Raw genomic sequence first — 27,763 nt, forward strand, 5'->3', positions numbered from 1 at the left:
ATGAGGATTTAGACTCAACAATTCAAACTGTTTCTAATATTCGCAAGTACGGCCCCTCAATCACCAATGTCTAGATGTGTGACTACGGAGAACTTCATAGCTGTCTCTTGAAATTGTGGTCAATAGGTAAATCCTAGGGATGTGTGTGTGTGTGTGTGTTTGTCAGGCTTGCTCACGTAACTAAACCCATATGGTTAGTTTTAAGTTACTCTGCTGGTCGCAAGAAACCTTAATGCACATATCACGACAGCACGCGTGTGTGGTGCTTTTACCTCTGCACTTTCACAGACAACAAAGTAACCTAAACATATTAAGGAGTTGTAACAGCCTATTTGAATGTTTGTGACTTGACTCTTCAATGTGACCACACTCTTTCCCTATAGGCCCAGAAGCCTCCTAGTCTATAGTATTCACCGAGTGTATCTCTGCACTGCAGCTTAACCATGATCAGTGTCATCCCCTGTCCTCTTTGAAGAGAGGAGGCCAAAACAGGATAAGATTATGAGAGAGAGGGAGGAAAGGGAGTCCTGGGATTTTGTTGTGGCCTGCTGTGTTTTACACACCCACAGGCGCTCTCAGCTGTCACTGCCACTCAATTTAACGGGGTGGCACAGCTGACAATGAGAAATTAAAAACCCAGATATAGATACCAGACAGAAAAGAGAGAGCAGCTTGGAAGGTTTGGTTGTGGCTGGCTAGTAGGCTATAGGTAGCAGGGTTGAGGTCAATTCCATTTTCAATTCAAGTCAAAGTCCAAAACTCCTCAAAACAATGTAAATTCACTTCCTAATTGACTGAGTAAAAACTGAATTGACCCCAACCCTGTTGGACGTGTACTCGGAACATGCACTGACCAGCTGGCAAGTGTTTCCCAAACATTTTCAACCTATCCCTGACCCGGTCTGTAATACCAACTTTTTTTCAAGCAGACTACCATAGTCCCCGTGCCCAAGAACACCAAGGTAACCTACCGAAATTACTATTGCCCCGTAGCACTCGCAAATATAGCCATGAAATACTTTGAAAGGTTGGTCATGGCTTACATCAACACCATCATCCCAGCCACCCTGGACCCACTCTATTTCAAATCCCGCTCCAACAGATCCACAGATGACAAGATCTCTATTGCATTCCACACTGCCCTCACCCACATGGACAAAAGGAATACCGACGTAAGAATGCTGTTCATTGACTACAGCTCAGTGTTCAACACCATAGTGCCCTCCAAGCTCAGGACGCTGGGACTGAACACCTCCCTCCGCAACTGGATCATGGACTTCATAACAGGCCACCCCTAGTCGGTGAGGGTAGGCAACAACACATCCGCTACGCTGACCATCAACACGGGGGCCCCACAGGAGTGTGTGCTTAGGCCCCTCCTGTAGTCTGTTTACCCACGACTGTGTGGCCTCCCACGAATCCAAAACCATCAAGTTTGCTGACGACATGACGGTGGTAGGACTGATCACCGACGATGATGAGGCAGCCTATACGGAGGAGGTCAGAGATCTGGCAGTGTGGTGCCAGAACAACAACCTCTCCCTCAATGTCAGCAAGACAAATGAGCTGATCGTGGACTACGGGAAGGGGAAGGGCGTGCTACATCGATGGGGCTGCAAGTTCTGCGCTAATCACATCACTAAGGAATTAACATGGTCCACACTCGAAACTGTATCTTCCCCCTCGGGAGGCTAAAAAGATCCTCAAAAAGTTATACAGCTGCACCATTGAGAGCATCTTGACTGGCTGCATCACCGCTTGGTATGGTAACTGCAAAGCACCCGACCGCAAGGCGCTACCGAGGGTGGTGAGTACGGCCCAGTACATCACTGGGGCCGAGATCCCTGCCATCTATACTAGGCGGTTTCGGCCCATTCTTCCTGACAGAGCTGGTGAAACTGAGTCAGGTTTGTAGGCCTCCTTGCTCGCACACGCTTTTTCAGTTCTGCCCACAAATGTTCTATAGGATTGAGGTCAGGGCTTTGTGATGGCCACTCCAATACCTTAACTTTGTTGTCCTCAAGCCATTTTGCCACAACTTTGGAAGTATGCTTGGGGTCATTTTCCATTTGGAAGACCCATTTGTGACCAAGCTTTAATTTCCTGACTGATGTCTTGAGATGTTGCTTCAATATATGCACATAATTGTCCTGCCTCATGATGCCATCTATTTTGTGAAGTGCACCAGTCCCTCCTGCAGCAAAGCACCCGCACAACATGATGCTGCCACCCCCGTGTTTCACGATTGGGATGGTGATCTTCAGCTTGCAAGCCTCCTCCTTTTTCCTCCAAATATGACAATGGTCATTATGGCCAAACAGTTCTATTTTTGTTTCATCAGACCAGAGGACATTTCTCCAAAAAGTACGATCTTTGTCCCCATGTGCAGTTGCAAGCCGTAGTCTGGCTTTTTTATGGCGTTTTTGGAGCAGTAGCTTCTTCCTTGCTGATCGGCCTTTCAGGTTATGTCGATATAGGATACTTTTGTACCTGTGTCCTCCAGCATCTTCACAGGATCCTTTGCTGTTGTTCTGGGATTGATTTGCACTTTTCACACAAGTACGTTCCTCTCTAGGAGACAGAACGCGTCTCCTTCCTGAGCGCCATGACGGCTGCGTGGTCCCATGGTGTTTACTTGCGTACTATTGTTTGTACAGATGAACGTGGTACCTTCAATTTGGAAATTGCTCCCACGGATGAACCAGACTTGTGGCGGTCTACTATTTTTTTTTTCTGAGGTCTTGGCTGATTTCTTTTGTTTATCCCATGATGTCAAGCAAAGAGGCACTGAGTTTGAAGGTAGGCCTTGAAATGCATCCACAGGTACACCTCTAATTGACTCAAATGATGTCAATTAACCTATCAGAAGCTTCTAAAGCCATGGCATTATTTTCTGGAATTTTCCAAGCTGTTTAAAGGCACAGTCAACTTAGTGTATGTAAACTTCTGACCCACTAGAATTGTGATACAGTGAAATAATCTGTCTGTAAAATATTGCTGGGGAATTACTTGTGTCATGCACAAAGTAGATGTCCTAAACAACTTGCCAAAACTATAGTTTGTTAACAATACATTTGTGGAGTGGTTGAAAAACAAGTTTTAATGACTCCGACCTAAGTGTATGTAAACTTCCGACTTCAACTCTACAGGCTACATACGCCCACACACTCATAACATAAGCACACACACATTGCTACTGCTCCACATACGCTACAGCGAAGTCTATTTATCCTGTTACCCCTACTTATAAATTCGGCAAAAAAGATATGTCCTCTCACTGTCAACTGCATTTATTTTCAGCAAACTTAACATGTGTAAATATTATGAACATAACAAGATTCAACAACTGAGACATAAACTGAACAAGTTCCCCAGACATGTGACTAACAGAAATGGAATAATGTTTCCCTGAACAAAGGGGGGGTGAAAATCCAAAGTAACAGTCAATGCAGCTGGTGGCCACACCAGATACTAAGTACTGCAGTGCATCTCCTCCTCATGGACTGCACCAGATTTGCCGGTTCTTGCTGTAAGATACCCCACTCTTCCACCAAGGCACCTGCAAGGTCCTGGACATTTTGGGGGGGAATGGCCCTAGCCCTCACCCTCCAATCCAACAGGTGTCAGACGGGCTCAATTGGATTGAGATCTGTGCTCTTCACTGGCCATGGCAGAACACTGACATTCCTGTCTTGCAGGGAATCACGCACAGAACGAGCAGTATGGCTGGTGGCATTGTCATGCTGGAGGGTCATGTCAGGATGAGCCTGCAGGAAGGGTACCACATGAGGGAGGAGGAAGTCTTTCCTGTAACTCACAGCGTTGAGATTGCCTGCAATGACAACAAGCTCAGTCTGATGATGCTGTGACACACCGCCCCAGACCATGACGTACCCTGCACCTCCAAATTGATCCCGCTCCAGAGTACAGGCCTCGGTGTAACGCTCATTCCTTCAATGATAAACGCGAATCCGACCATCACCCCTGTTGAGACAAAACCGTGACTCGTCAGTGAAGAGCACTTTTTGCCAGTCCTGTCTGGTCCAGCGACAGTGGATTTGTGCGACGTTGTTGCCGGTGATGTCTGGTGAGGACCTGCCTTACAACAGGCCTACAAGCACTCAGTCCAGCCTCTCTCAGCCTATTTCGGATAGTCTGAGCACTGATGGAGGGATTGTGCGTTCCTGGTGTATCTCGGGCAGTTGTTGTTGTTGCCATCCTGTACCTGTCCCGCAGGTGTGATGTTCGGATATACCGATCCTGTGCAGGTGTTGTTACACGTGGTCTGCCACTGCGAGGACGATCAACTGTCCGTCCTGTCTCCCTGTCTTAGGCGTCTCACAGTACGGACATTGCAATTTATTGCCCTGGCCACATCTGTAGTCCTAATGCCTCCTTGCAGCATGCCTAAGGCACATTCACGCAGATGAGCAGGGACCCTGAGCATCTTTCTTTTGGTGTTTTTCAGAGTCAGTAGAAAGGCCTTCTTTAGTGTCCTAAGTTTTCATACCTGTGACATGAATTGCCTACCGTCTGTAAGCTGTTAGTGTCTTAACGACCGTTCCACAGGTGCATGTTCATTAATTGTTTATGGTTCATTGAACAAGCATGGGGAAACCGTGTTTAAACCCTTTACAATGAAGATCTGTGAAGTTATTTGGATTTTTATGAATTATCTTTGAAAGACAGGGTCCTGAAAAAGGGACATTCCTTTTATTACCTTGTACCTCTGCACATTGACTCGGTACTGGTACTACCTGTATATAGCCATATTCTTTTATTCGTTATTCACTGTGTATTTATTCCTCATATCACTATTTACATTTAAACATTTTATACATTTTATTACAAAGTTAACCCCTTTACTTCCTCTCTCCATCCACAGGGGGACTGCCCCTGGCAGCCTTTAACTTGGGCAAAATCAAGCCCTATCAGAGGGGCTTTTTCTGTAACGATGACAGCATCAGCTACCCCTTCCACCAGAGTACAGTCACCTCCATTGTGCTCTACACGGCGGGCTTCGCTCTGCCCATTTGCTGTGTAAGTAACAATAGTAGAATTGACAAACCAAGATATTTCGTAGATTAACTGACCAAACATTGAACAGCAGCGTACAAAATTACCAATGCACCTCTGTTACTGTTAGTACTACACAATGACTAACAAACAGGCAGTTGTTCTATCTCAGTGAAAAGTTAAACGCATAGATCTAATACACATACATATCACATAAAGATGTTCCATTTAGTTCTTATGTTAAACCCCTGGTCATGATGCGTATCGTATCACTAAGGCCTCAACATTAGGGAGGATGTCCACTGAGCTTAGGTGTCTGAACCGAAGGTTTAAGTTCAACAAGGTCATACCCAGTAAGCAAAACTAGTTGATGCCATTACAACCCTATAAACCGGTTGTAATCCTGTTGCTTTGCCAACTGTGTTAACTCAAAAGAGGATGTCCAGTCCACAATGAGTTCCCCTTCCCATGTCCTCATTTTCATTTCACATATCCTGATTTCCACATGTCATTTCAGTCACCTGAGAAGCTTTTACAACACGAGCTACGGAGAAGTTTTAGTCAACATTAGGCCTTTAGAGTCCAACGGATCAGCGAGGAAGTCCTGGTGTTTGCAGGCGACTCACAGGAAGGGTGTTCTGGGGTTGAATATCAAAGAGCATGTAATAGCACTTAAGATGAATGCACTCCCTGTAAATCGCTCTGGATAAGAGCATCTGCTAAATGACTGAAATGTAAAAAGAGATTAGAGATTAGACCTGAGAGAAACTAGCAAACCCCTGTGGTCAAGCGGTTTATTATGTTACCCTGTTAACTAGGCCATTCAAACGTGATTTAAAGTTTAACTAGGAACGAGCATGCCTCGCCTACCTCCAGGATCTGTCGATTTCAGCCACCTATTTCCTGTGTTTGAGCGGTGCAAAATCCACTTGTCACTTCAATCTCGCTGGCTTGATTTTACTCCTGCGACGCTTTCATACTCTTGTGCCTATCAAATTTTTCCCGTTAACGTTACGACCGCGGAACTGTTTGTAATGACCTGTCAAATGGTCTTAATGGAATAAGCTAAAGTTTTGTCTGGGATTTAACGCACCGTCTCGACACTTACATCACAAGAAAGAGAAGAAAAATGACTTTTTTTTGATGGGTGTTTTTTTTGTGGAATTGAAAAAAGTTATAATTTAATAGTTGAAATGTTTACAAATTACATGCGCTGAAATGAAAAACTTCCGAAAATTAACACGCAGATTGTAGTGAATATTATTTCGGATCTCACAAACAACGTAAAGTAAGTTTAGATGGGTGTAATCTAAAGCCAAGCGTGTGATTAAAAAAAATACATCTGAGAGTATGCTGCTATTGACACACTTGTTGAATTATGCAAGAGAATGTGACAACAGTAATAAATGAGGCAGTGTAGACGGCGCAGGGGAGTGCAGGTGGGGTAGCAAGTGGCTGGAAGGTTGCAGCCCTGTTAAACCCCCTTATGTTAATTAATGAATATATGCATATACATATGTTTTTCTGCAAATGAGGCACATAATTTTATTTATTTTAACACAAAATATGTAAAATACTTCATACAATAAGAAAATGTATGTTTTACAATACCAGAATTCCCACAAAAACCCCTAAACTTCATTCATTATTTGTCCGTGCAGTAAAATATCTGATGGATTATTTAAAAAAATAAAGTTTGGAGTATCTTCATCCATTGTCCAACTGTTGCATTTCTTATAATTGTTTTGAATACCTTTGGCAATTTCGATGACCTTTGCTAGTTTAAGGTCATGTCCATGTAAAAGAACCCATGAGCACCAATGTGAAGTTCATATGAGCATGTCAAACGAAAGCAAAGAGTCTATATTTTGGAGAAATTAAGACATACGTGCCTTCGGAAAGTATTCGGACCCCTTGACTTTTTCCACATTTTGTTAGGTTACAGCCTTATTCTAAATTTGATTAAATCGTCCCCCCCGCCCCCCCCCTCTTCAATCTACACACAATACCTCATAATGACAAAGCAAAAACTAATTAATAAAAAATAACAAAAAATACATATGTATTAAGACGCTTTACGTAGTACTTTGTTGAAGCACCTTTGGCAGCGATTACAGCATCGTCATCTTAGATATGACGCTACAAGCTTGGCACACCTGTATTTGGAGAGTTTCTCCCATTCTTCTCTGCAGGATCCTCTCAAGCTCTGTCAGGTTGGATGGGGAGCTTCACTGCACAGCTATTTTCCGGTCTCTCCAGAGATGTTCGATCGGGTTCTGGCTGGGCCACTCAAGGACATTCAGAGACTTGTCCCAAAGCCACTCCTCCGTTGTGTGCTTAGGATCGTTGTCCTGTTGGAAGGTGAACCTTCGTCCCAGTCTGAGGTCCTGAGCACTCTGGAGCAGGATTTCATCAAGGATCTCTCTATACTTTGCTCCGTTCATCTTTCCCTCGATCCTGACTAGTCTCTTGTCCCTGCCGCTGAAAAACATCCCCACAGCTTGATGCTGCCACCACCATGCTTCACCGTAGGGATGGTGCCAGGTTTCCTCCAGACATGACGCTTGGCATTCAGGCCAAAACGGTCAATCTTGGTTTCATAAGACCAGAGAATCTTGTTTCTCATGGTCTGAGAGTCTTTAGGTGCCTTTTGGCAAACTCCAAGCGGGCTGTCATGTGCCTTTTACTGAGGAGTGGCTTCCGTCTGGCCACTCTACCATAAAGGCCAACTGGTGGAGTGCAGCAGAGATGGTCGTCTTTCAGGAAGGTTCTCCCATCTCCACAGAGGAACTCTGGAGCTCTGTCAGAGTGACCATCGGGTTCTTGGTCACCTCCCTGACCAAGGCCCTTCTCCCCCGATTGCTCAGTTTCGCCAGGCGGACAGGTCTAGGAAAAGTATTGGTGGTTCCAAACTTCTTCCATTTAAGAATGATGGAGGCCACTGTTCTTGGGGACCTTCAATGCTGCAGAAATGTTTTGGTACCCATCCCCAGATCTGTGCCTCAACACAATCCTGTCTCGGAGCTCTATGGACAATTCCTTCGACCTCATGGCTTTTTGCTCTGACATGCACTGTCAACTGTGGGACCTTATATAAACAGGTGTGCTTTTCCAAATCATGTCCAATTAATTGAATTGACCATAGGTGGACTCCAAGTTGTAGAAACATCTCAAGGAGGATCAATGGAAACAGGATGCACCTGAGCTCAATAGCAAAGTGTCTCATAGAAAAGAGTCTGAATACTTATGTCAAAGTATTTCTGTTTTTTGTTTTTAAATTTGCAAACATTTCTAAAACCCTGTTTTAGCTTTGTCATTATAGGGTATTATATGTAGATTGCTGAGACAATTGTGTTACTTAATCAATTTTAGAAGAAGGCTGTAACGTAACAAAATGCGGAAAAAGTCAAGGGGTCTGAATACTTCCCGAAGGCACTGAACATTTTACAACCATTTTCCATTGTACAAATTTGGAATAAGCAAAGGCTTTGATTTCTGGTCAAACAGATGGAAAAGAGAACATATAGAGAACATATAAAACACAACGTTGAAGACCCCTGCCAACTACTATCTACACTTTGAACGCATCTTTCTGCCTTCTGTGAGTTTATGAAACATTGCCTTTATGTGCCTTGAAATTCCGTTATCAAAAAAACAACATATATTTAAGATATTTTCTAATATCTCTCCCTCATTAGGAGGGAAAGTTCACAGGAGCTACAAAGTTCACAGAAGTAACGAGTACAGGTAGACCTATCAACTAGTGATGCACCGATATTACATTTTTTACCGCTATCCGATATTTTCCTTGCCAAAAAAACGATACCGATATTTACATATTTAGCGGCCTTTTTAAGCATTCTAGTACAGTTAAATAGTTAACACACACACTGCATCTCAGTGCAAGAGGGCGTCCCTACAGTCCCTGGTTCGAATCCAGGCTTTATCACATCTGGCCGTGATTGGGAGTCCCATAGGGCGGCGCACAATTGGCCCAGTGTCATCAGGGTTTGGCCGGGGTGGGCTGTCATTGTAAATAAGAATTGACTTGCCTAGTTAAAGGTTACACACATACCACACTGACCAAAAATGTATTTTGTTGTCATTTACGCATGTTCCCATTACCAGTAAAACATAATCAAAACCTATTTCTTTCACTTACTTGCTGTTTCTATGTTTATTTGTTCAGTCGTTTCATTCTCAAACAGGATTTCATCATACATGTCAAGCAGTAAAGTTTCAGCTCTGTCTGTCAGTGGCCTCTCTTCCTCGGTGTGCACTGTCACTGTGTCCGTTTCCACCTTGTCCAGCTGTGTATGTAACATTTCACGTAAACCCTGTTTCTTGTCTGCATCGACGTAGCGGTCCTTGTACATAGCATCGAGCATGGTGGCGACACAGTAAAGAGAGAATGCCACCGAATAGCTTGTTCACAGCCTGTGTCGGCAGTTTTGTTGTCAAGCGTTTCAATGCCATGACAGAGGGTATCACATCTGCTGCAGGCACAGTTGAGCTTATTTCTTGAGTCAGTTGTTTGAATGGAGCTAGCTGGTGTGTTCATATTTTCAAAGTTTCAAACATGTTCTCAAATGCCATTGAAATGGCAGCAGCAGCGGTATGACAACCAGCACATTCATGAGCATGCAGAACAACTTTCCTCAGTACGAAATCCTCGAAGACCCACTGTGCTGTCAGACTCCGCATGATATCGCTGGTCCAAATGTCACCCGTGAAGCTAATAGCAGTGACGATATTACTTTGTAACTCCGGTAGGGCAACATCTTAAAAATAGCGCACTTGGTAGTGTGTACCGGTGCTTGACTAGTCGGCGAAAGCTAACATTGCCCATGACAGAGAACGGTTGATTGTCAAGGGCAATGAATGCCATTATCTTGGCGTTTTAATGGATTTCACCTTTGAGTTGTCTCGCTGAAATGTTCTTACTCTTTCAAATGACTGCTCGACTTGTTGACTGCTCGATCCACACAGCAGACGTTGTGTGCTAGGTTAGGAATGCTGTGTGTAGCGCTACATTTTACGTGGCGTCATTACGTCATGTACCTACGTTATATAGGTATGCACGTCAGCTTTGACATCGGTTTTGCACATCGCCATTAAACTAGACATCGGGCCGATGTTGGCATTTTTAGCTAATATCGGCCGATTCCGATATGCTCACCGATATATCGTGCATCCCTACTATCAACTAGTTTAGTGTTTTTACTACTATTTATTTTGTTTATAAATGATTAAGTGATTAAAACTAAAAACATTTACCAAATCGGTAATGGAATTTCCGAGGAATCCGTAACATAATGCCTGCAATTTGATATGGCTACAATGACAAATCATAGTAGTCACAAACCACAGTTGGATATTCAAGTTTGGGCAGCGCAGTAAAGTATAGTTCAGTAAAGAAAAGTACAGTAGAGTTTGTTACAGTAGAGCATACTAGAGTTGAGTACTGTACTGAACTCTACTGTACAGTACTGAACTATACTGTAATTTAGTGTACTGTACTTGTACTATACTCTACTGTTCTGTGCTGTGCTCTACTGTGCTGTACTTTGATGTCCCCTACTTGAGAAACAAATACATCTATAATTGGTTCAAATTTGGTCTTGTTTTGGGGCAGAGGTCATTAAAATAATAGCCAGTGTGTAGAATAATACCCAAATATGCAAAGAAGGATATTGCATATTTATACCATTTTGTGTACCTATTTAGGATACATCACCATATCCATAATTATACATTTCTGTGTACTACAGATTAGGGACCCATGATGAAATTCTGTTACTGGGTATAAATCCAGTTCACTTACTGTTCAATAACCAAAAGAGATTTTTTTTCAAAGTCAATGTGTCATGTCATCAGTGAAACCCTATTCTTTCTGTAGACATCGTTAAATCTTAATTTGGAGTAGATTTAAGAGTTTTTGGAAACATGGGAGATTTTACCAAAATTCTGTTACCAAACTTTGCATCTGCAGTTCTTCCAGTAAATGTGTTTTTGTAAAATGTTCAGTGTAAATTGTTAACAGTAGTCTTGGTGCATAGATTTTTTTTAATGGTTTGTTAAATTTTGAAATCAAAGTTGTTTTTTTTGTTTGGCATACATTGAGTCTCGGCGCAATTACGTTATTGTGGAATTGCCCTTAACCACTTTTTCCAACTTTGGCAATAGCAAACATAATTGATCCTAAGGTTTATCTGCTAACACAGAAATTAGATTTAGAAGAATTTCAACATGTTTGTTATTGAGCTTTGGATGTAGAGATGTTATTAAAACTTGAGGATCCTGTTGATAGGCTTTGGAACAAACACTGTTTACTTTCTCTGTCCAAAAATAACTGGAATACTTTCCTGGAACACTCTGATTTGAGTATGTTGATACACACACACACACACACACACACACACAACTATGTCTCACTATACTTGTGAGGACCAACAATTGATTCCCATTCAAAATCCTATTTTCAATTATCCTAACTCCTAAAAGGCTATATAATAGCCTTTTTACAATTGAGGACTGGCAAAATGCCCTCACTTCTCTGAATTTTTGTTGGTTTTCTATGTTTGTGAGAACTTCTGGTACTCACAGGTATAGTAAAACGTGTACACAGACTCTAGACTTTTTTTGCCATTACCTATACTTAATCTGTCATAATCTACTGGAGTCCCATACATAAGTCTCACTGCTTCTGTTTACTATCTCCACTCCAGTCCCCTGGACAAGACTATTTATGGTTCACTCTGATTTATTTATATATACATCAACCTGTTGCTTGGCAACATTTTTCAAACTGTGGTGCTTCACAATGCAGCTTTCGCTCTAAGGAACAGTGGGTCTGTAAAGCGAGAGTGAATCTGTCACTTGACTCTGTGTTGGACCAGTTTCTCCTCTTAGTCCTTGACAGCCAGACTGTTCTGGGGTCCTTTGTGATGACAGCAGCATGATCGGACTATGATAACATCCAGAAAAACAACCTCTTAGATCAGTCGTGGAGAGTATTTGCATACTAATGTGAATTAACGTCAACTATTTTTTGGGGGGGGGTCTTTCTACATGCCCAGTTTCTACTTTCTTTGGGTCAATGTGTGTTGTAGAGCTAGCAGTGTGGGATTTTACAGTTTTGTGTTTATTACTAACTACTAAAACATTTTCTTAATTGACTTACCTGTATATATAAAGGTCTAACAAAAACTTCTTCCACAGCACGTTTGAAGCAAATACAGTTTCCGTACTGTGTGTAGTGTGAACTCTATTGTGAAGTTTCTTATGTAACTAACATTGAAACCAGGTGAATCTTCCTCCGAGTCACTTGGGCAATTCATCGCCAGTGGAGCGGAAAATATTTCTGTATCTCAGATTGTTCTTGCAATTCTCACATAGGAACTTCGTTTGGGAGGAATGATGTTTGACCTGCTTTTTAAACATTTATATCACAACATGTTTTTAGAAAATTTTGGTGAAAGTGGGGGAAATCATGATGAAAGTGGCCATAATTGGCCCTTTTATTTTTTGAACTATGATCTGTGAACCCTACATGATACAGACAACATCTTGGTGTCATTATACACCTTATCATGTGTGTCAACTTATGGAGTATGTCTTGATTCTGAAATGCCAATTCTAACATTTAATTTATTCAACATTAAAACATTAATATTGAATATCTCAAAAATACTATTTTAGATTTTGCTTATGTTTAGACATATATTGTTTGAAACAATATACTCTTCAAACACATACGATTTCCAGAGTGGGCTCTCTGGTACTTTTAATGATATGACCCATTTTATACATAGAAATGAAAGTTATGGGTCATTAACCAATCACAGCCCTCCTTTAGGAGTGCACATTCAGAAAATCACAAGCAGAGGGAGCTCCCATTTAAATCCATTTAACATTCATGGTGTTGGTGGTGCTCCTAAAATGTATCAGAACTTCAGAATTAGCAGAGAGCCCCTTCTGGAAATGTTATGTACTTGTAGAGTATATTGTTCCAAACAAGATATCTTTAAATGAACAAAACCAAAAAGGGTAATTTTGAGATATTCATATGAATATTTTTTTTATGTTGAAATATGTGTATTTCAGAATCTAGAAATACTCCATAGGGCACACTATAAGGACACCAATATATTGTCTGTATCTTGTACGATTCACGGATCCTAAGTTATTTTTATAGGAGGCATGTATAGGTATAAAAAGGCCTCAAACTGATGATTTTCATGATTTTCTTAAAAATGGTTTGTGATAAATGTAGAAAGGCAGGTCAAACATCCTTCCTCCTAATGAAGTTTCTATGTGAGAATTGCCAGAACAATCTGAGATGCCGCCCCCCCCCCCCCCCCCCCCAAAAAAAAATCACTCCCGTTGGCGTGGAATCGCCCACTTCCAAAAGGATGACCTGCTGTGTCCTTAGATGAAGAGAGAACAAGCACTATTGGGAGTTGTTGTGGAATGGACAACTACTTGTCATATTGCATGTCCAGTCCACTGCACTCAAGCACGAAACGGCTGTGAACGTTAAGGCTGTGAATCAGTGCAGAGGAATCATTTGGGCATGGTTTGTTCTACCATTAACATCTTCACCACGGAAGTGAGTAGGGGCTGTTGCCATGACAACTCTCTAACCACAATGTTTTTCATTCCTTATGTTCCTGACAGCATGCGATGTTTAGATATCTACTTAGATATGTCTTGACTTTCCTCTCTGAATGTTCTCTTCCTGTCAGTCTTAAGGCGTCAGCATGCTTCAGTTTGGCTGGAGCCTAGCCGACCCGAACGAGTGTGCTCGCATACTCAGAATTAATCTAACTCAAGAAATCGGTCATTAATTGACATTTATGCCAAAGAGATATTAGATATTTATGTAATTTAGCAGACGATATTATCCAGTGCAACTTACAGTAGTGAGTGCATACATTTCCCCATACCGATCCCCCATGCGAATCGAACCCACAACCCTGGCGTTGCAATCGCCATGCTCTACCAACTGAACCCATCTAACCAAGATGTTTGGTGCAGTATTCTTCATTTAAAAGAATGTGCATAAAAACGAGTCATGCCTCTGTAACAGTATAACTTTAACCCGTCCCCTCGCCCCGACACGGGCGCGAACCAGGGACCTTCTGCACACATCAACAACAGTCACCCACGAAGCGTCGTTACCCATCGCTCCACAAAAGCCGCGGCCCTTGCAGAGCAAGGGGCAACACTACTTCTAGGTTTCAGAGCAAGTGACGTAACTGATTGAAACGCTAGTAGCGCGTACCTGCTAACTGGCTAGCCATTTCACATCCGTTACACTCACCCCCCTTTCAACCTCCTCCTTTTCCGCAGCAACCAGTGATCCGGGTCAACAGCATCAATGTAACAGTATAACTTTAGACCGTCCCCTCGCCCCGACACGGGCGCGAACCAGGGACCTTCTGCACACATCAACAACAGTCACCCACGAAGCCTCGTTACCCATCGCTCCACAAAAGCCGCGGCCCTTGCAGAGCAAGGGGCAACACTACTTCTAGGTTTCAGAGCAAGTGACGTAACTGATTGAAACGCTAGTAGCGCGTACCCGCTAACTGGCTAGCCATTTCACATCCGTTACACCTCGTTGAATGACAGACTTTCTTGAAGAATCCCTACTGTTGACCAATCACCGATGAAGGGGCGTATACTTCGGCTCCAAAAAAACAAAACAAAAAACTCCCTGAAGTCCAAAACGAACAAAAACGTCACAAAATGTTGCCATAATATATGCACAAACTCTACTGAACTGTTTCGTCCGGGAAGCATGCGGACGCCTTTAGACAGGTGTGCATTGACTTTATACGGAGAGGCGGGTTAAGAAGGATGTTTAGGGCCTGCTCTCCTAACCGATTTCTCTTGTTCTGTTTTTTTGCTTTTTGCTAGCTGGACTCCCATTCGCAATACTCACACCGCTACACAATCCCTTCAAACGTGGATTTTTCTGTAACGATGACTCAATCAAGTACCCTCTTAAAGAAGACACCATATCCTATCAGTTGTTAGGTGGAGTTATGATACCCATCACAGTACTCACTGTAAGTGCACCTGTTTTTATGTTCACTCGATAACTTATCGTTCTCTTCCTTTCCCAGTCTTAGCGCTTGTCATTTAATTTATGCTATACATACATCACTGTAGCAATGATGTGTGTGTATAGTTTAACCTCTTGGCTTCATTAATCACATTCTCACACTGTCTGTGTGAAAATAAACAAACGGAGCTTCATGCTCCTTCTTGCAAAAGCAAGCAAACTAATAATCTGATTTGTAAATTTAAGTGCATATTTTAGAGATGATCGAAGTATCACTTGAGAACTGAAAAAGCAAACAAATCCCCTACTCTTGCTAGTTGCTTCTCTATGTGCTCGTAGATCACAAACGTATCAGACCATGGCAGTTGACCGTTAAAATCCCAGTAACAAAGACCTCTCCATAAGTCTACTCAGTCTCTATCTGAACGATACAATAGGAATGGCCAAACTGTCCCTCCCTCTGCCTTCCTGAGATATCGCTAGACTCTGGGCCAGTATTCTGACTGGCTAACATGCTGAGCACACCGCCCGTGTGAGTTACACATGTTATTCAATAATTTCATTAAAAACTGCTCACGAGCGTATGCATCGCCAGGCGCTAAAAGAGAACTTGGTTTTATAAGTCCCCTTTTATCTGTGGATTAATTGTTGGGAGTAAAAATATTCCACAAAGATCCAGGAAAAAAAGGACCTTGTGCATTTCAGGTAAAATAACAACCAAATGTTTATATCCCAGGACAAATTAGGTAGCAACAGCAAACTAGCTAGCTAAATGTCCATGAATGTTTAATGTGTTTCGACCTGTCCCCAAATTAATATAGTTGGTTCAGAGTTTTTGTTTTTATATTTCAACCTGCTTGTCCTGATCGCGTTTGGTGTGAATGGACAAAATCAACAAGCGCGCGATGGCACATACGGATGTACGCCCCTGGTCTAGTTAGTACGTTTCCTGATAGTCAAACTCAAAGCACAGAGGCCCGTATTCACAAAGCATCTCAGAGTAGGAGTGCTGACCTAGGATCAGGTCCCCCTGTCATCATGGTCTAAAACAGTGGTTCCCAAACTGGGGGGAGGGCCCCTTACGGGGGGCACGAAGGGTCGGCATGGGTGGCGCACATCCGGCAGGGGTGACCTCCACATCCAGCTTCTTCACCTGCGGGATCTTCAGAGAGGGGGGGGGGGGGGGGGGGCAGGCAGAGTGAGTGAGTGCAGAGGAGTATGTCTGTATGTATTAAAGCCCTTTTGTGGCTTTGCTGGTGACACTGTCAGTGATTTATTTTGAATTCAAGTTGCACTTAACCAGCGTTCTGCAGCGATACGCCATCCCATCTGGTTTGTGCTTAGTGGGACTATAATTTGTTTTTCAAAATGACCTGGCCTATACAATCACCCGACCTCAACCCAATTGAGATAGTTTGGGATGAGTTGGACCGCAGAGTGAAGGAAAATCAGCCAACAAGTGCTGAGCATATGTGGGAATTCCTTCAAGACTGTTGGAAAAGCATTCCTCATGAAGCTGGTTGAGAGAATGCCAAGAGTGTGCAAAGCTGTGTTGGAATCTAAAATATATATTTTGATTTAATACTTTTTTGGTTACTACATGATTCCATATATGTTATGAAATCATAAAAATGCACAAGGGTCAATTTCGAAATTGGCTAGTGTTTGTCATTGCATACCTTAGTCAACTAATGTTTTTTTTCTGTAGCCCATAAATATTGTTATTTGTTTTGTCAAGTATCACATGAATACACATTAGACATGGCAAAATGTATAGAATTGCAAGAAAATTTTCTTTGCACCCCATGACAAAATGTGTAGAATTGCAGGAAATAAGTTTTAAACCTGCAAAATTCTCTCTACCAACGAGGGGTGTGAAGTTTCTGTCACGAACAATATTTGGGCCCATAGAAATAGACATGATGTGCGAGGGGCGCTGGATGTTCTCCAATGCTGGAAGGGAGGCCCCCCCGAGTGAAAAGGTTTGGGAAACCCTGGTCTAAAAGACAACTGATCCTACCATCAGTCCTACTCTGAGACTTTGTGAAATATGGGCCAGATAGATATCAGTAAAATGCCTAAATGAGGCACTCTAGGAGCATTGTTGTGGCTGTTATCGAAGTCCTTCTTTTGCAGCATTCAAAATCAAAAAGCTTTTTAGTTCCATTAAATTGACATAAAACAGACAAATTCTGCATTATAATTGATGGGAAAAGACAAAAAGGTTCACATCCCATGGTCCGCATACATTTCCAGTCAGTCAGTGTAATTGTACTCAGCAAGTAGAAACCCTCACACAGGATGTAACTCATTTATAGGTCATGAATGAAAGTTGGGGACTCCCTCTATCCTCAAGACAGTTCCTCAACCATTCCTTCACACACACAAAGGCTTTCGGGTTATGACTTGATGGTATCTGTGTCATGGTGGTAATTAACCTTGATGTTTATACAGTTGAACAGTCAACCGTTATCAGATCAACGCCCACCTCTTGAGCGTGTAGAGTACAGTAGTAAGCATATGGTAATGTTGTAGGCCTATTTCCAGATAGGGGAACGCAAATACACTCCCACAGAACTGCGTATGCTTTCAGGTCCATTGTCACACAGTGTGGTAGAGAGGTGTGAGTCAGAAAGTTGTCACACTATTTGACATTTAAAAAGACCCACCTCACCAACCGCCCACAATGTTTAAATGACACGTTTGTTGCACTCATGGTCTCTATCTACATTGTGATAATTCCCCTTTTAAAATGGCCTTTACTCATTTTACTTTAGACATGTTTCTCTGTGGACATCCTTGTTAGGCCTTTATAATATATTCACTCAGATGAACATTCTTTTTGTGACTTTTGACTTGAATTACAATACTAATGTGCAAATACTTGTAACTCTAAGCTGTGAGGGATGAGTAAGTGATCTAACCTCTACTTCCTCTCCTCACAGATGGTCTTTGGAGAGTGCCTTTCAGTCTATCTAAAGCGCATCAAATCAAAGTCCTCTTTCAGCAACATGTATGTGGCCAGTGTTTACAAAGCCATCGGCACCTTCGTGTTCGGGGCTGCCATGAGCCAATCGCTCACTGACATCGCCAAGTATTCGATTGGTCGGCTGCGACCTCACTTCCTGGACGTGTGCAAGCCCGACTGGAAGCTGATCAACTGCACGGCAGGCGCCTACATTGAGGACTTCACCTGCACCGGGGATACGCACATGGTCAACGAGGCCAGGTGGGTGTTGTTGAGAGGAAACTGACAGCTGGGCTGAATTTTTCTCCCTACCACTTCCCCTCAGCCCTCCTAACCCTTCAGTGTTTACAGATCGGGTGGGTATTAGGCATATCTGATGAGTCTGGAAAGGTATAGGCAGTGAAGTGGTGGGGCGTCCTTCTTATGCCTAAAAGGCTTTACGTGGTCAATCCGACATCTGCAGTGGCTGTACAGCATTTACTGTGAATGCAGCCTCCACAGAAGTCGGCGCATTCATACTTCTTGCGCTTCGGGTAGCTGTCATGGGCATCCAATAAATTGGTCTGCGCCGCACCACTCGTAGTGATTCAGGGCTAATCTCTATAGCCATCCAGCTAATTACAAGCAACTGGCGTAGTACCTCTTCTGAGATGTTGGAGTCTGTTTCCCGGTGCTTGACATAGATCAGCCAAGATAGCATGAAGTAAAAAGACTGCTGTTTTCCCACCTGCATCTCCATCCCAAATCGCCCCAAAATGTGCCTACATTTAGGCTATTGTTTATATGTGTATTACACACACTATGTTGAGGTAAAAATCTGAGTATAATACTTGAATGGATGCCAGCCCCGATACATGTTCTTGTCATCGTCAATCAACTGCCTTATAGTTGAAAACTAATTTGACTACCACCATCGATTTCTGTATGTTAGCCATTCTCCCAGCTTGTACGAATGGGAATTAGCATTTAGCAGTCACTTTTTCTAAACCTGAAAAGGGACAACTTCTAAATGTTACGTGGCAAAATACACTACTCAAAAAAATAAAGGGAACACTAAAATAACACATCCTAGATCTGAATGAATGAAATATTCTTATTAAATACTTTTTTCTTTACATAGTTGAATGTGCTGACAACAAAATCACACAAAAATTATCAATGGAAATCAAATTTATCAACCCATGGAGGTCTGGATTTGGAGTCACACTCAAAATTAAAGTGGAAAACCACACTACAGGCTGATCCAACTTTGATGTAATGTTCTTAAAACAAGTCAAAATGAGGCTCAGTAGTGCGTGTGGCCTCCATGTGCCTGTATGACCTCCCTACAACGCCTGGGCATGCTCCTGATGAGGTGGCGGATGATCTCCTGAGGGATCTCCTCCCAGACCTGGACTAAAGCATCCGCCAACTCCTGGACAGTCTGTGGTGCAACGTGGCTTTGGTGGATGGAGTGAGACATGATGTCCCAGATGTGCTCAATTGGATTCAGGTCTGGGGAACGGGCGGGCCAGTCCATAGCATCAATGCCTTCCTCTTGCAGGAACTGCTGACACACTCCAGCCACATGAGGTCTAGCATTGTCTTGCATTAGGAGGAACCCAGGGCCAACCGCACCAGCATATGGTCTCACAAGGGGTCTAAGGATCTCATCTCGGTACCTAATGGCAGTCAGGCTACCTCTGGCGAGCACATGGAGGGCTGTGCGGCCCCCCAAAGAAATGCCACCCCACACCATGACTGACCCACCGCCAAACCGGTCATGCTGGAGGATGTTGCAGGCAGCAGAACGTTCTCCACGGCGTCTCCAGACTCTGTCACGTGCTCAGTGTGAACCTGCTTTCATCTGTGAAGAGCACAGTGCGCCAGTGGCGAATTTGCCAATCTTGGTGTTCTCTGGCAAATGCCAAACGTCCTGCACGGTGTTGGGCTGTAAGCACAACCCCCACCTGTGGACGTCGGGCCCTCATACCACCCTCATGGAGTCTGTTTCTGACCGTTTGAACAGACACATGCACATTTGTGGCATGCTGGAGGTCATTTTGCAGGGCTCTGGCAGTGCTCCTCCTGATCCTCCTTGCACAAAGGCGGAGGTAGCGGTCCTGCTGCTGGGTTGTTGCCCTCCTACGGCCTCCTCCACGTCTCCTGATGTACTGGCCTGTCTCCTGGTAGCGCCTCCATGCTCTGGACACTACGCTGACAGACACAGCAAACCTTCTTGCCACAGCTCGCATTGATGTGCCATCCTGGATGAGCTGCACTACCTGAGCCACTTGTGTGGGTTGTAGACTCCGTCTCATGCTACCACTAGAGTGAAAGCACCGCCAGCATTCAAAAGTGACCAAAACATCAGCCAGGAAGCATAGGAACTGAGAAGTGGTCTGTGGTCACCACCTGCAGAACCACTCCTTTATTGGGGGTGTCTTGCTAATTGCCTATAATTTCCACCTGTTGTCTATTCCATTTGCACAACAGCATGTGAAATTTATTGTCAATCAGTGTTGCTTCCTAAGTGGACAGTTTGATTTCACAGAAGTGTGATTGACTTGGAGTTACATTGTGTTGTTTAAGTGTTCCCTTTATTTTTTTGAGCAGTGTATATCCAAGTCGAATTTTAGTAACCACATTGTGGGCCTGTTACAATACATCAACCATGACAGATTTGACAAAAAAACACTTTGTTAGATCAGATTTGTTGAAAGTGCGCCAGCGTCCTCCACGGCCATTGACCTCTTTATCGCATCTTACCTCCCCGATCTCTTTCCAGGAGTTCAAACTCATTTTTGTGTCATTGAATTCCCTACACGAGATATCATAAAATGTTTTATTTGTGAACTTGTTGGATAGCCTTTTGTCAAAGTTCTCCATGTTTGTTGTCAAGGAAGTTGGTGTTTATACAGGATGTACCGCCCCCACCTACCGCCAAACAATCATGTCAATGCGGAGCTATACGGAGCCCTCTGCATTGTTACAACATTTGGGAGGCGCACAGCGATGCGGTACAGAGCTCGCGGAGGCTCCGCAATTGCGTCACACCCACCGTACAGCATTGCTGATCAAGCATAAATTGACTTTTACAGCTCTGCAAACATCAAAGGAAGGGTTAAGGGATGATTTTGGACGAGCTGGGATGCTTGTTACAGATCGTCTGACTCAATTATATCATACTTCCTCTGAAATAGAATATCTCCTGCTTTATTGCTGATTATGTCCTGTTCCTAGAAATAGAATCCAATATATTATATTTCTATGGTTCAGATATGCTGACCATGAGATCATTGTTGAGTAAGGCAAGCCCACACTTTGAAGTTTCCAGTGTGTCCCAAATTTACTGCACTACTTTTGACCAGAGCCCATAGCAAAAGTAGTGCACTATATAGGGAAAATGGTAGCCATTTTGGATTCAGACTGTGCCCAGTTGAACAACTGCTCAGCTGGAAATCGTCTATAAAGACTCACTGAGGGGATGTGTCTGACACTGACAACTAGGCTGGCTGCTTATCAGGGGGAAATGACTTCAGCTAGAGCTCTCTCTGTACTTTAACCTTTACAATGTTTTACAATTCCACAAATAACTGTGGGAGTCAAGGCCAAACTGGAATAAACAGAAGTAGGTCTATTGCCTGGCTATAGCTCCTACATTGTACTGGGACACCTGGGGTTGCTTTAAGCCCTAATTGCAATGGACTAGGAACCATGGTTTTACCTTGATTTGCCTTTGGGTAAATGGGTCTTTCCAGGTCAATAGACCCAGTTTTGCAAGCCTGCTCCAGAGCCGGACGTGGGTCTGAGTTTAGAAGTTCCATACGAATTCTGCTTCTCCGAGCATTCACTGAAAGCTGGTCTCCAAGCATACTCGTTGTCACCATGTAGACCAAGGTTAATTACCAGTATCAGATAGGCACTAACCAAATTCTGTAAAACAGTCGCTCTAAATTTCAATCTGACAAGATTGGAACATCCTCCTTTTTCATCTACTTGAAAACAGACAGATGTACGAAGGAGAGGAAGTCTGTCTTTATTTAGATTTTGAAATCTACATCTAGGACTTGTCAATTATTGACCAACAACAAAGGTAAATGGAGTGCCTGCCGGTCTGTCCCATCCTCAGTCATACCAGTGGTGGGCGATAGTTAGTTCGCTGGCTGTCTCTATACAGACTATACACTTTAGCTGTGGTGTTCGCTGGCTGTCTCTATACAGACTGTACACTTTGGCTGTGGTGTATCATTACCTCATGTGGTAAGACTCTCCCGTGTTACCCTAGAAACCTGAGTATACCCCATACAGAGACTACTCTAATCTCTACCATGATCCCTGGGTGGGCTCTCCCAGTCTCGTGTGGCCCCAGGTCATATTTACCTGGGTGTTGCTCTGGTTTCCCATGGCAGCCCTTCCCCGGTCGAGGGCCCGGTTCTGGGTGTTTTCTTTGGGATGGTAGTCATTAATAGAACAAATAACTGCCTGGTGGATCGAGTGATGAGAGCAGGTCAGATCAACTTCTCAATTCCTCTTTCTGCAATGTGAGCCTTTCTCTCTGGGAAATGAGGCCCGCTGTCGGTCAGAACCGTGGCTTGTGTGTCCCAAGTGCCTTACACTTGGACACCTCCCTCAGTGAATCAACGTTATTCCCCTATAATGGTTTACATGGGGTTTTGGGTCCTGTGGGTTCAATCTATCAGTCTTCCCTCATTGCTGTACGGTCCTCGCATGGTTAATAAAGATAATTGAATTAAGGGAGTTGTTAGAGCTCTCTTTGTGTGATATGTCTTAACCTCTGTTTTCACCCATTACCACTAGAGAAGCTGTATACAGCTCTCTATTGTTATGACATTAGGCTGGTGGATTATGTTACAGCGCTGTGGACTTTTTCGGTCACTATGGTCAGGCTTTCTCCCAACGCTAACTAGTGTCCACTTCGGTACCAGGCTCCAGGGCGTTGTCTGTGGGCCTGCAGCTATCCCCAGCTGGTTATCAGTCATTTGCTGGACGGGCGGATGCCTCTGCAGCGCAGCACTGCTTAGGCAAACAGGAAGACACTAAAGCCGGCTAGGGTAGCGGCCCTCTAACCGCCCGCCCAGGGCAACTGATGCTGTCTCAACATCCCCCCCTCATCAGTCAGTGCTCCATAATAGACGTCAGCAGACATCCCTCCCCAGCCCAACCCTATTACCCAGAAAAGGGTGTGTCAGTTTTGCCAGTGTGTGTTTCTGTTATTCAACAGAATAGGGATTTATCACCAACACCGAGCTGATTTTGAAGTGGGTGGGTGAATTATTTCAGTGTTTTTTCCCCCCCAGTGCACAGCCATCCCATGATGCCATTGTGTGTTGTGTTGCAGGCTGTCCTTCTACTCCGGCCACTCCTCCTTTTCCATGTACTGCATGCTGTTCCTGGCAGTAAGTATGCTCTATGGGGTTTCCTCTGTGTGCACTCATGTATCATCGAGCTAGGTGATATGGACAAAAATCCATATACTGAATTTTAACGATAAATTGAAAACAATGTGCACCAATTTATTACCCTTAACCACTACTTTAAATGTAACCATCAATTGTCACAGATATTTGAAAACTTTTCAAACTTGACATTTCTCTAGTAGGGCCCTATAGGTTTTTTATTGTAATGAATTGTTGCAAAATGTCCAGTGTCGATTATTTTTGGTTTATCGTCCCAGCTCAAATGTATCAGATTCATTAACAGTTTACAGTGCAGACATTTATAGAGGGTCATTGGATGTGTTCTATGAGTATTTAATACTCGAAAAGCAGCAAAAATACCACGAATCTGATACGTCGACAAGTAAATCAGATTTACATTAGACCAACTGAGTTTACTGCAGTGCAGTGACAGTATATACTGAACAGAAATATAAATGCAACAATTTTAACGAGTTCATAAGGAAATAATCTATGGATTTCACATGACTGGGCATAAGCCTACCCAATCAGAATGAGTTTTACCCCACAAAAGGGCTTTATTACATACAGAAATACTCCAGTTTCATCAGCTGTCCGGGTGGCTGGTCTCAGACGATCCCGCAGGTGGACGTACTGCCAAATTCTCTAAAACAATGTTGGAGAAATAAAATTCTGGCAACAACTCTGGTGGACATTCCTGCAGTCAGCATGCCCCAACATAAGTTGAGACATTGTGTTATAACAAAAAAGCACATTTGAATGAGCATGCTTCTTAATTATCTTGACAAATGCTCACTAACAGGGACGTAAACAAATGTGCAAAAATAAGCTTTGTGGGTATGGAACATTTATATTTTTGTTCGATATACTTGACATACAGTAGTACATGGTTCATAGAGAACTGAATTTACCTCAAGTTCACTACAGTGCAGAAACATGGGATGATAAATATAAAGGCCCATTGCGTACATCAAATACTGGTACTCAAAATGCAGCAAAACATCAGTGCACTGCGTTGATCTTCACTGGGGTGTAGACAGTTGCTATGGATGGTCAACAAAGTAGTGTATTTCTGTATTTTGTGAGCTGGGTCTCTGACTAACAGAACACGAGGGTCCCTTTGGCTTATCTTAGAAGCAGGATGTCGGGTTACAGTAATGCTGAACACAATACACCCTTTCATTACCTACAGTAACTTTTGGGAAGGTGGCATAGCTTTCTACAGTATGCCAAAGTCCTGACAATCGCTGCAGCAAATGGGAGTTAAGACCAAACAGCAGTTCTGAAGTCCAAGAACAGAGACGTCCAAAGTCTATTTTAAGAAGCATCGCTGGTTTGTTTTCCATGAATGAATAGACACACCCATTATTGTACAAACGCATTCAGAACTACTGAGTGAAGTTGATTTGTTGCATTGACCAAAATGGTCTAGAAAGGCCATAACTCATAACCATGTACACTGATTTGGAAACTATATTCCATAATTATGAGGTGGAAATGGCTGTAAGTTATTGTTTTGATAATTGATAGAAATGATCTATTTCACTTAACTATATATGAAGTTTCAGGCCTAGTAAAAACAGCAGACGAAGGCTGGTTAAATACTACTTTGGAAGTTTCAGCTGTGCAGTATGTTAATATCCAAGAGTTGAGAAGCTGCCATGTAGAGCGGTTAGAGAGTAGAGTCGGTTTAAGTAAACAGGAGTTTGCAAGATCCCACAGCTGCCAGCGTCAACATTAGAATGATTTTTACATACACCAGAACACAGTGGCATAACCAGCTCACGCACATCAATGATGGACCAGACCACTTTCAAACAGTAGCCAGCACTAACCAACCCAAACAGTACACACGAACCTCAAGTAGAAAACCAAGAGGATTGAAGCATGTCAACTACTGGTTTCAACCTACAATTGCTCTGGCGACATTGCTATGCAGCAGACACTGTGGTCCTTGTGTGCAAGGTTGGGTATTGTGACAGCAAAGCAATTTGTGGTCGCATTAAATCCATTTAGCCTGTAACTCATTTCCATTTTAACTGACCAAACAAGTTAGTAGTAAAAACCAGAAGGCTTTTTTTTTAACCTTAAACTAGGCAAGTCTTAACTCACTTCCACCCGTCTCCCAGCTATACATTCAGGCCAGACTGCAGGCAGAGTGGGCTAGACTCCTGAGACCAACACTCCAGTTCTTCCTGATCGCTGCATCCGTGTACACTGGCCTGTCCCGTGTGTCCGACTACAAACACCACTGGAGCGACGTCCTGGCTGGCCTTATTCAGGGAGCACTCGTGGCCATACTGGTGGTGAGTTACCATCACACTTCATTTGGTTAAGGCAATTCAGCTTTATTTGTCCATTTGTTACAATAGAAATTGCGCTCCGCTACTATTACCCAGAGGTTAGAGGGGTATTTCATCCAGACCCAGTGGATTGTAGTCAAAAGGTGTCTCCTGACCTGAAACTATTTAGACCTATGTGTCCCACTTGCAAAGCCTTACTTCCTACCTAAGTAGCAATTCTCTTCAATAAAATCATGAACTCTGAGGTAAGTCAACAGGTTAACCATTTCCCCCCAGAGCTGTCCACTGACACTTCTCTTTCCCCTGCAGGTATTTTTCGTGTCAGACTTCTTCAAGAAGAGGGTGGAGCCTCAGGAAGATGTGGAGATTCCCCACAACAGCCTGCAAGAGACACCCACTAACGGAAACCATTACGACAGCAGCCCCAACTAAGCTATAGAGAAGAGGAACCGTACACCTGCGTATCTGGTGGGAAGCGTTTACTGCATGCACATCATACCCCACCGAGGGTCAGACCACTGGGGTGGAAAGGAAATGATGCGTCTCAAATGGCATCCTATTCCCTACATAATGCACTAGTTTTGACCAGGACCCATAGGGCTATGACCAAAACTAGTGCACTATGTAGGGAATAGGGTGCCATTTGAATGTAACCCTGCTTTGTGCTTTCCTGACCCTATGACCTGGAGCCAAGCTGTCTGAGCTCCCTATTGGACTCTGAGTCCCACCCATGTTGCCTTGGCTGGACTGCTACTATTACAGCTTCCTGTGTATTATCCAGACCAATATAATGTATCTTCACCTGAAGCAACAAAAAAACAAACAAAATATATTTTTATCCAGCTGTATGTTAAAAGAAATCACTATACAGACTTTTATTAAAATTGTTGAAGTATGTACAAATGTTGCGCTTTTTGGAAGGAAAATAAGCCATTTTATGCTTATTAACACAAATAAAAAATTCTGTGTAATTTGTCTGGATGTCATACTCAAACCAACAAACACAGGTCTGTCTTACAAAGGTGTCACTCGGTCACAAAATACAACAAATCACAGATATAAACTGGCAGCAAACACAATATCCCTCTTGATTTTCGTAATACCTGTAATGAAAAACAAAAGAAATACATGAGTATAATTGTCGTTGAAATTGTTCAATGTACACTGCTGTAGACACAGTAGGTGCCTCCAAGCTTGACAACTCAGTCCTACAATCTAAGATATTGGCAGGGTCAAAAAACTGCACTAGTTGGAATTAAGCTGAAACCCAACACAGTGTTGGTTGTCTGCATTGACTACTAAGGATGTTTAGACTTTAGTTTTGTGAGCTGTGGTTGTGTCTTCGTAACAGAATGTATTTTAACTAGGGGAGATGTCTTCACTTTGGGACACAGGCACAACCAACATGAGGATTCTCTGAGCCCTGGTAGTAGTACACCAAGTTTTAACTCTGGCATACATATGTCAGCATCGGGGCAGTCAGCAGAAGAGATCAGATTACCCTCTGCAGACTTGTTCTACTATTGGTTTAAACTGTAGACTTACAGACCACACGAGCATTCTGTCAGCCTGAAGGCTACAACCAGTAGATGTAGAGCAGATCTTACCCTCCGCAAACTTGTTCTCCAGCTCGGTGTTACCGATGGCCTTGGCTGCTTGACACATCTGACGGAGCAGCTCCTCCAGGCGACGCATGCAGCGGATGATACTCCCTACAGACAGACACAGGGGTCAGCGACCACAGACGGAGCAGAGAGACAGGGATCAGTATGAAAACGGTCAACTCCGCACAGATCAGTGAGACAGGGATCCGTACTCAGACAGGAGTCTCTTGAGATCTGGGTCAGTTTGACTAGAGTGATAGCCCGCAGTCAAAATAACAGCACTGGAGTCATTCAAATAGAGGATGTGTGTGTATAACTAGGGAAATTCAGGGGAGAGTGTCAATGGGGGAGTCTTCAGTAACTATTCGGCCAAAGGCCAT

The 27,763-nt window shown here is 43.3% G+C and overlaps 2 protein-coding genes across 3 annotated transcripts in view; one reads left to right on the forward strand and one right to left on the reverse strand.

Moving 5' to 3' along the window:
- Window positions 1-26,877, forward strand: part of LOC120025489 (phospholipid phosphatase 1-like) — a 36,803-nt gene extending 9,926 nt beyond the window's left edge. Inside the window, exons 2-6 of one of the 2 annotated variants that reach the window (XM_038970052.1) lie at window positions 4,886-5,040; window positions 18,034-18,317; window positions 23,398-23,455; window positions 25,606-25,782; window positions 26,089-26,877. In XM_038970052.1, coding sequence (XP_038825980.1) covers window positions 4,886-5,040; window positions 18,034-18,317; window positions 23,398-23,455; window positions 25,606-25,782; window positions 26,089-26,211 — 797 coding nt within the window. In that variant the 3' untranslated portion in view covers window positions 26,212-26,877. Of the gene's footprint in view, window positions 1-4,885; window positions 5,041-14,940; window positions 15,093-18,033; window positions 18,318-23,397; window positions 23,456-25,605; window positions 25,783-26,088 lie in introns of both variants that reach the window. The other variant, XM_038970053.1, reaches the window with a different exon arrangement.
- The window catches only part of LOC120025488 (exosome RNA helicase MTR4), a 53,850-nt gene continuing 51,888 nt past the window's right edge, over window positions 25,802-27,763 (reverse strand). The window contains exons 25-26 of the mRNA XM_038970049.1: window positions 27,387-27,491; window positions 25,802-26,882 (exon numbers count right to left, since the gene is read on the reverse strand). Coding sequence (XP_038825977.1) covers window positions 26,830-26,882; window positions 27,387-27,491 — 158 coding nt within the window. The 3' untranslated portion in view covers window positions 25,802-26,829. The remainder of the gene's footprint in view (window positions 26,883-27,386; window positions 27,492-27,763) is intronic.

Source organism: Salvelinus namaycush, chromosome 31 (genome assembly GCF_016432855.1).
Source record: "Salvelinus namaycush isolate Seneca chromosome 31, SaNama_1.0, whole genome shotgun sequence".
Taxonomy (NCBI): Eukaryota; Metazoa; Chordata; class Actinopteri; order Salmoniformes; family Salmonidae; genus Salvelinus; species Salvelinus namaycush.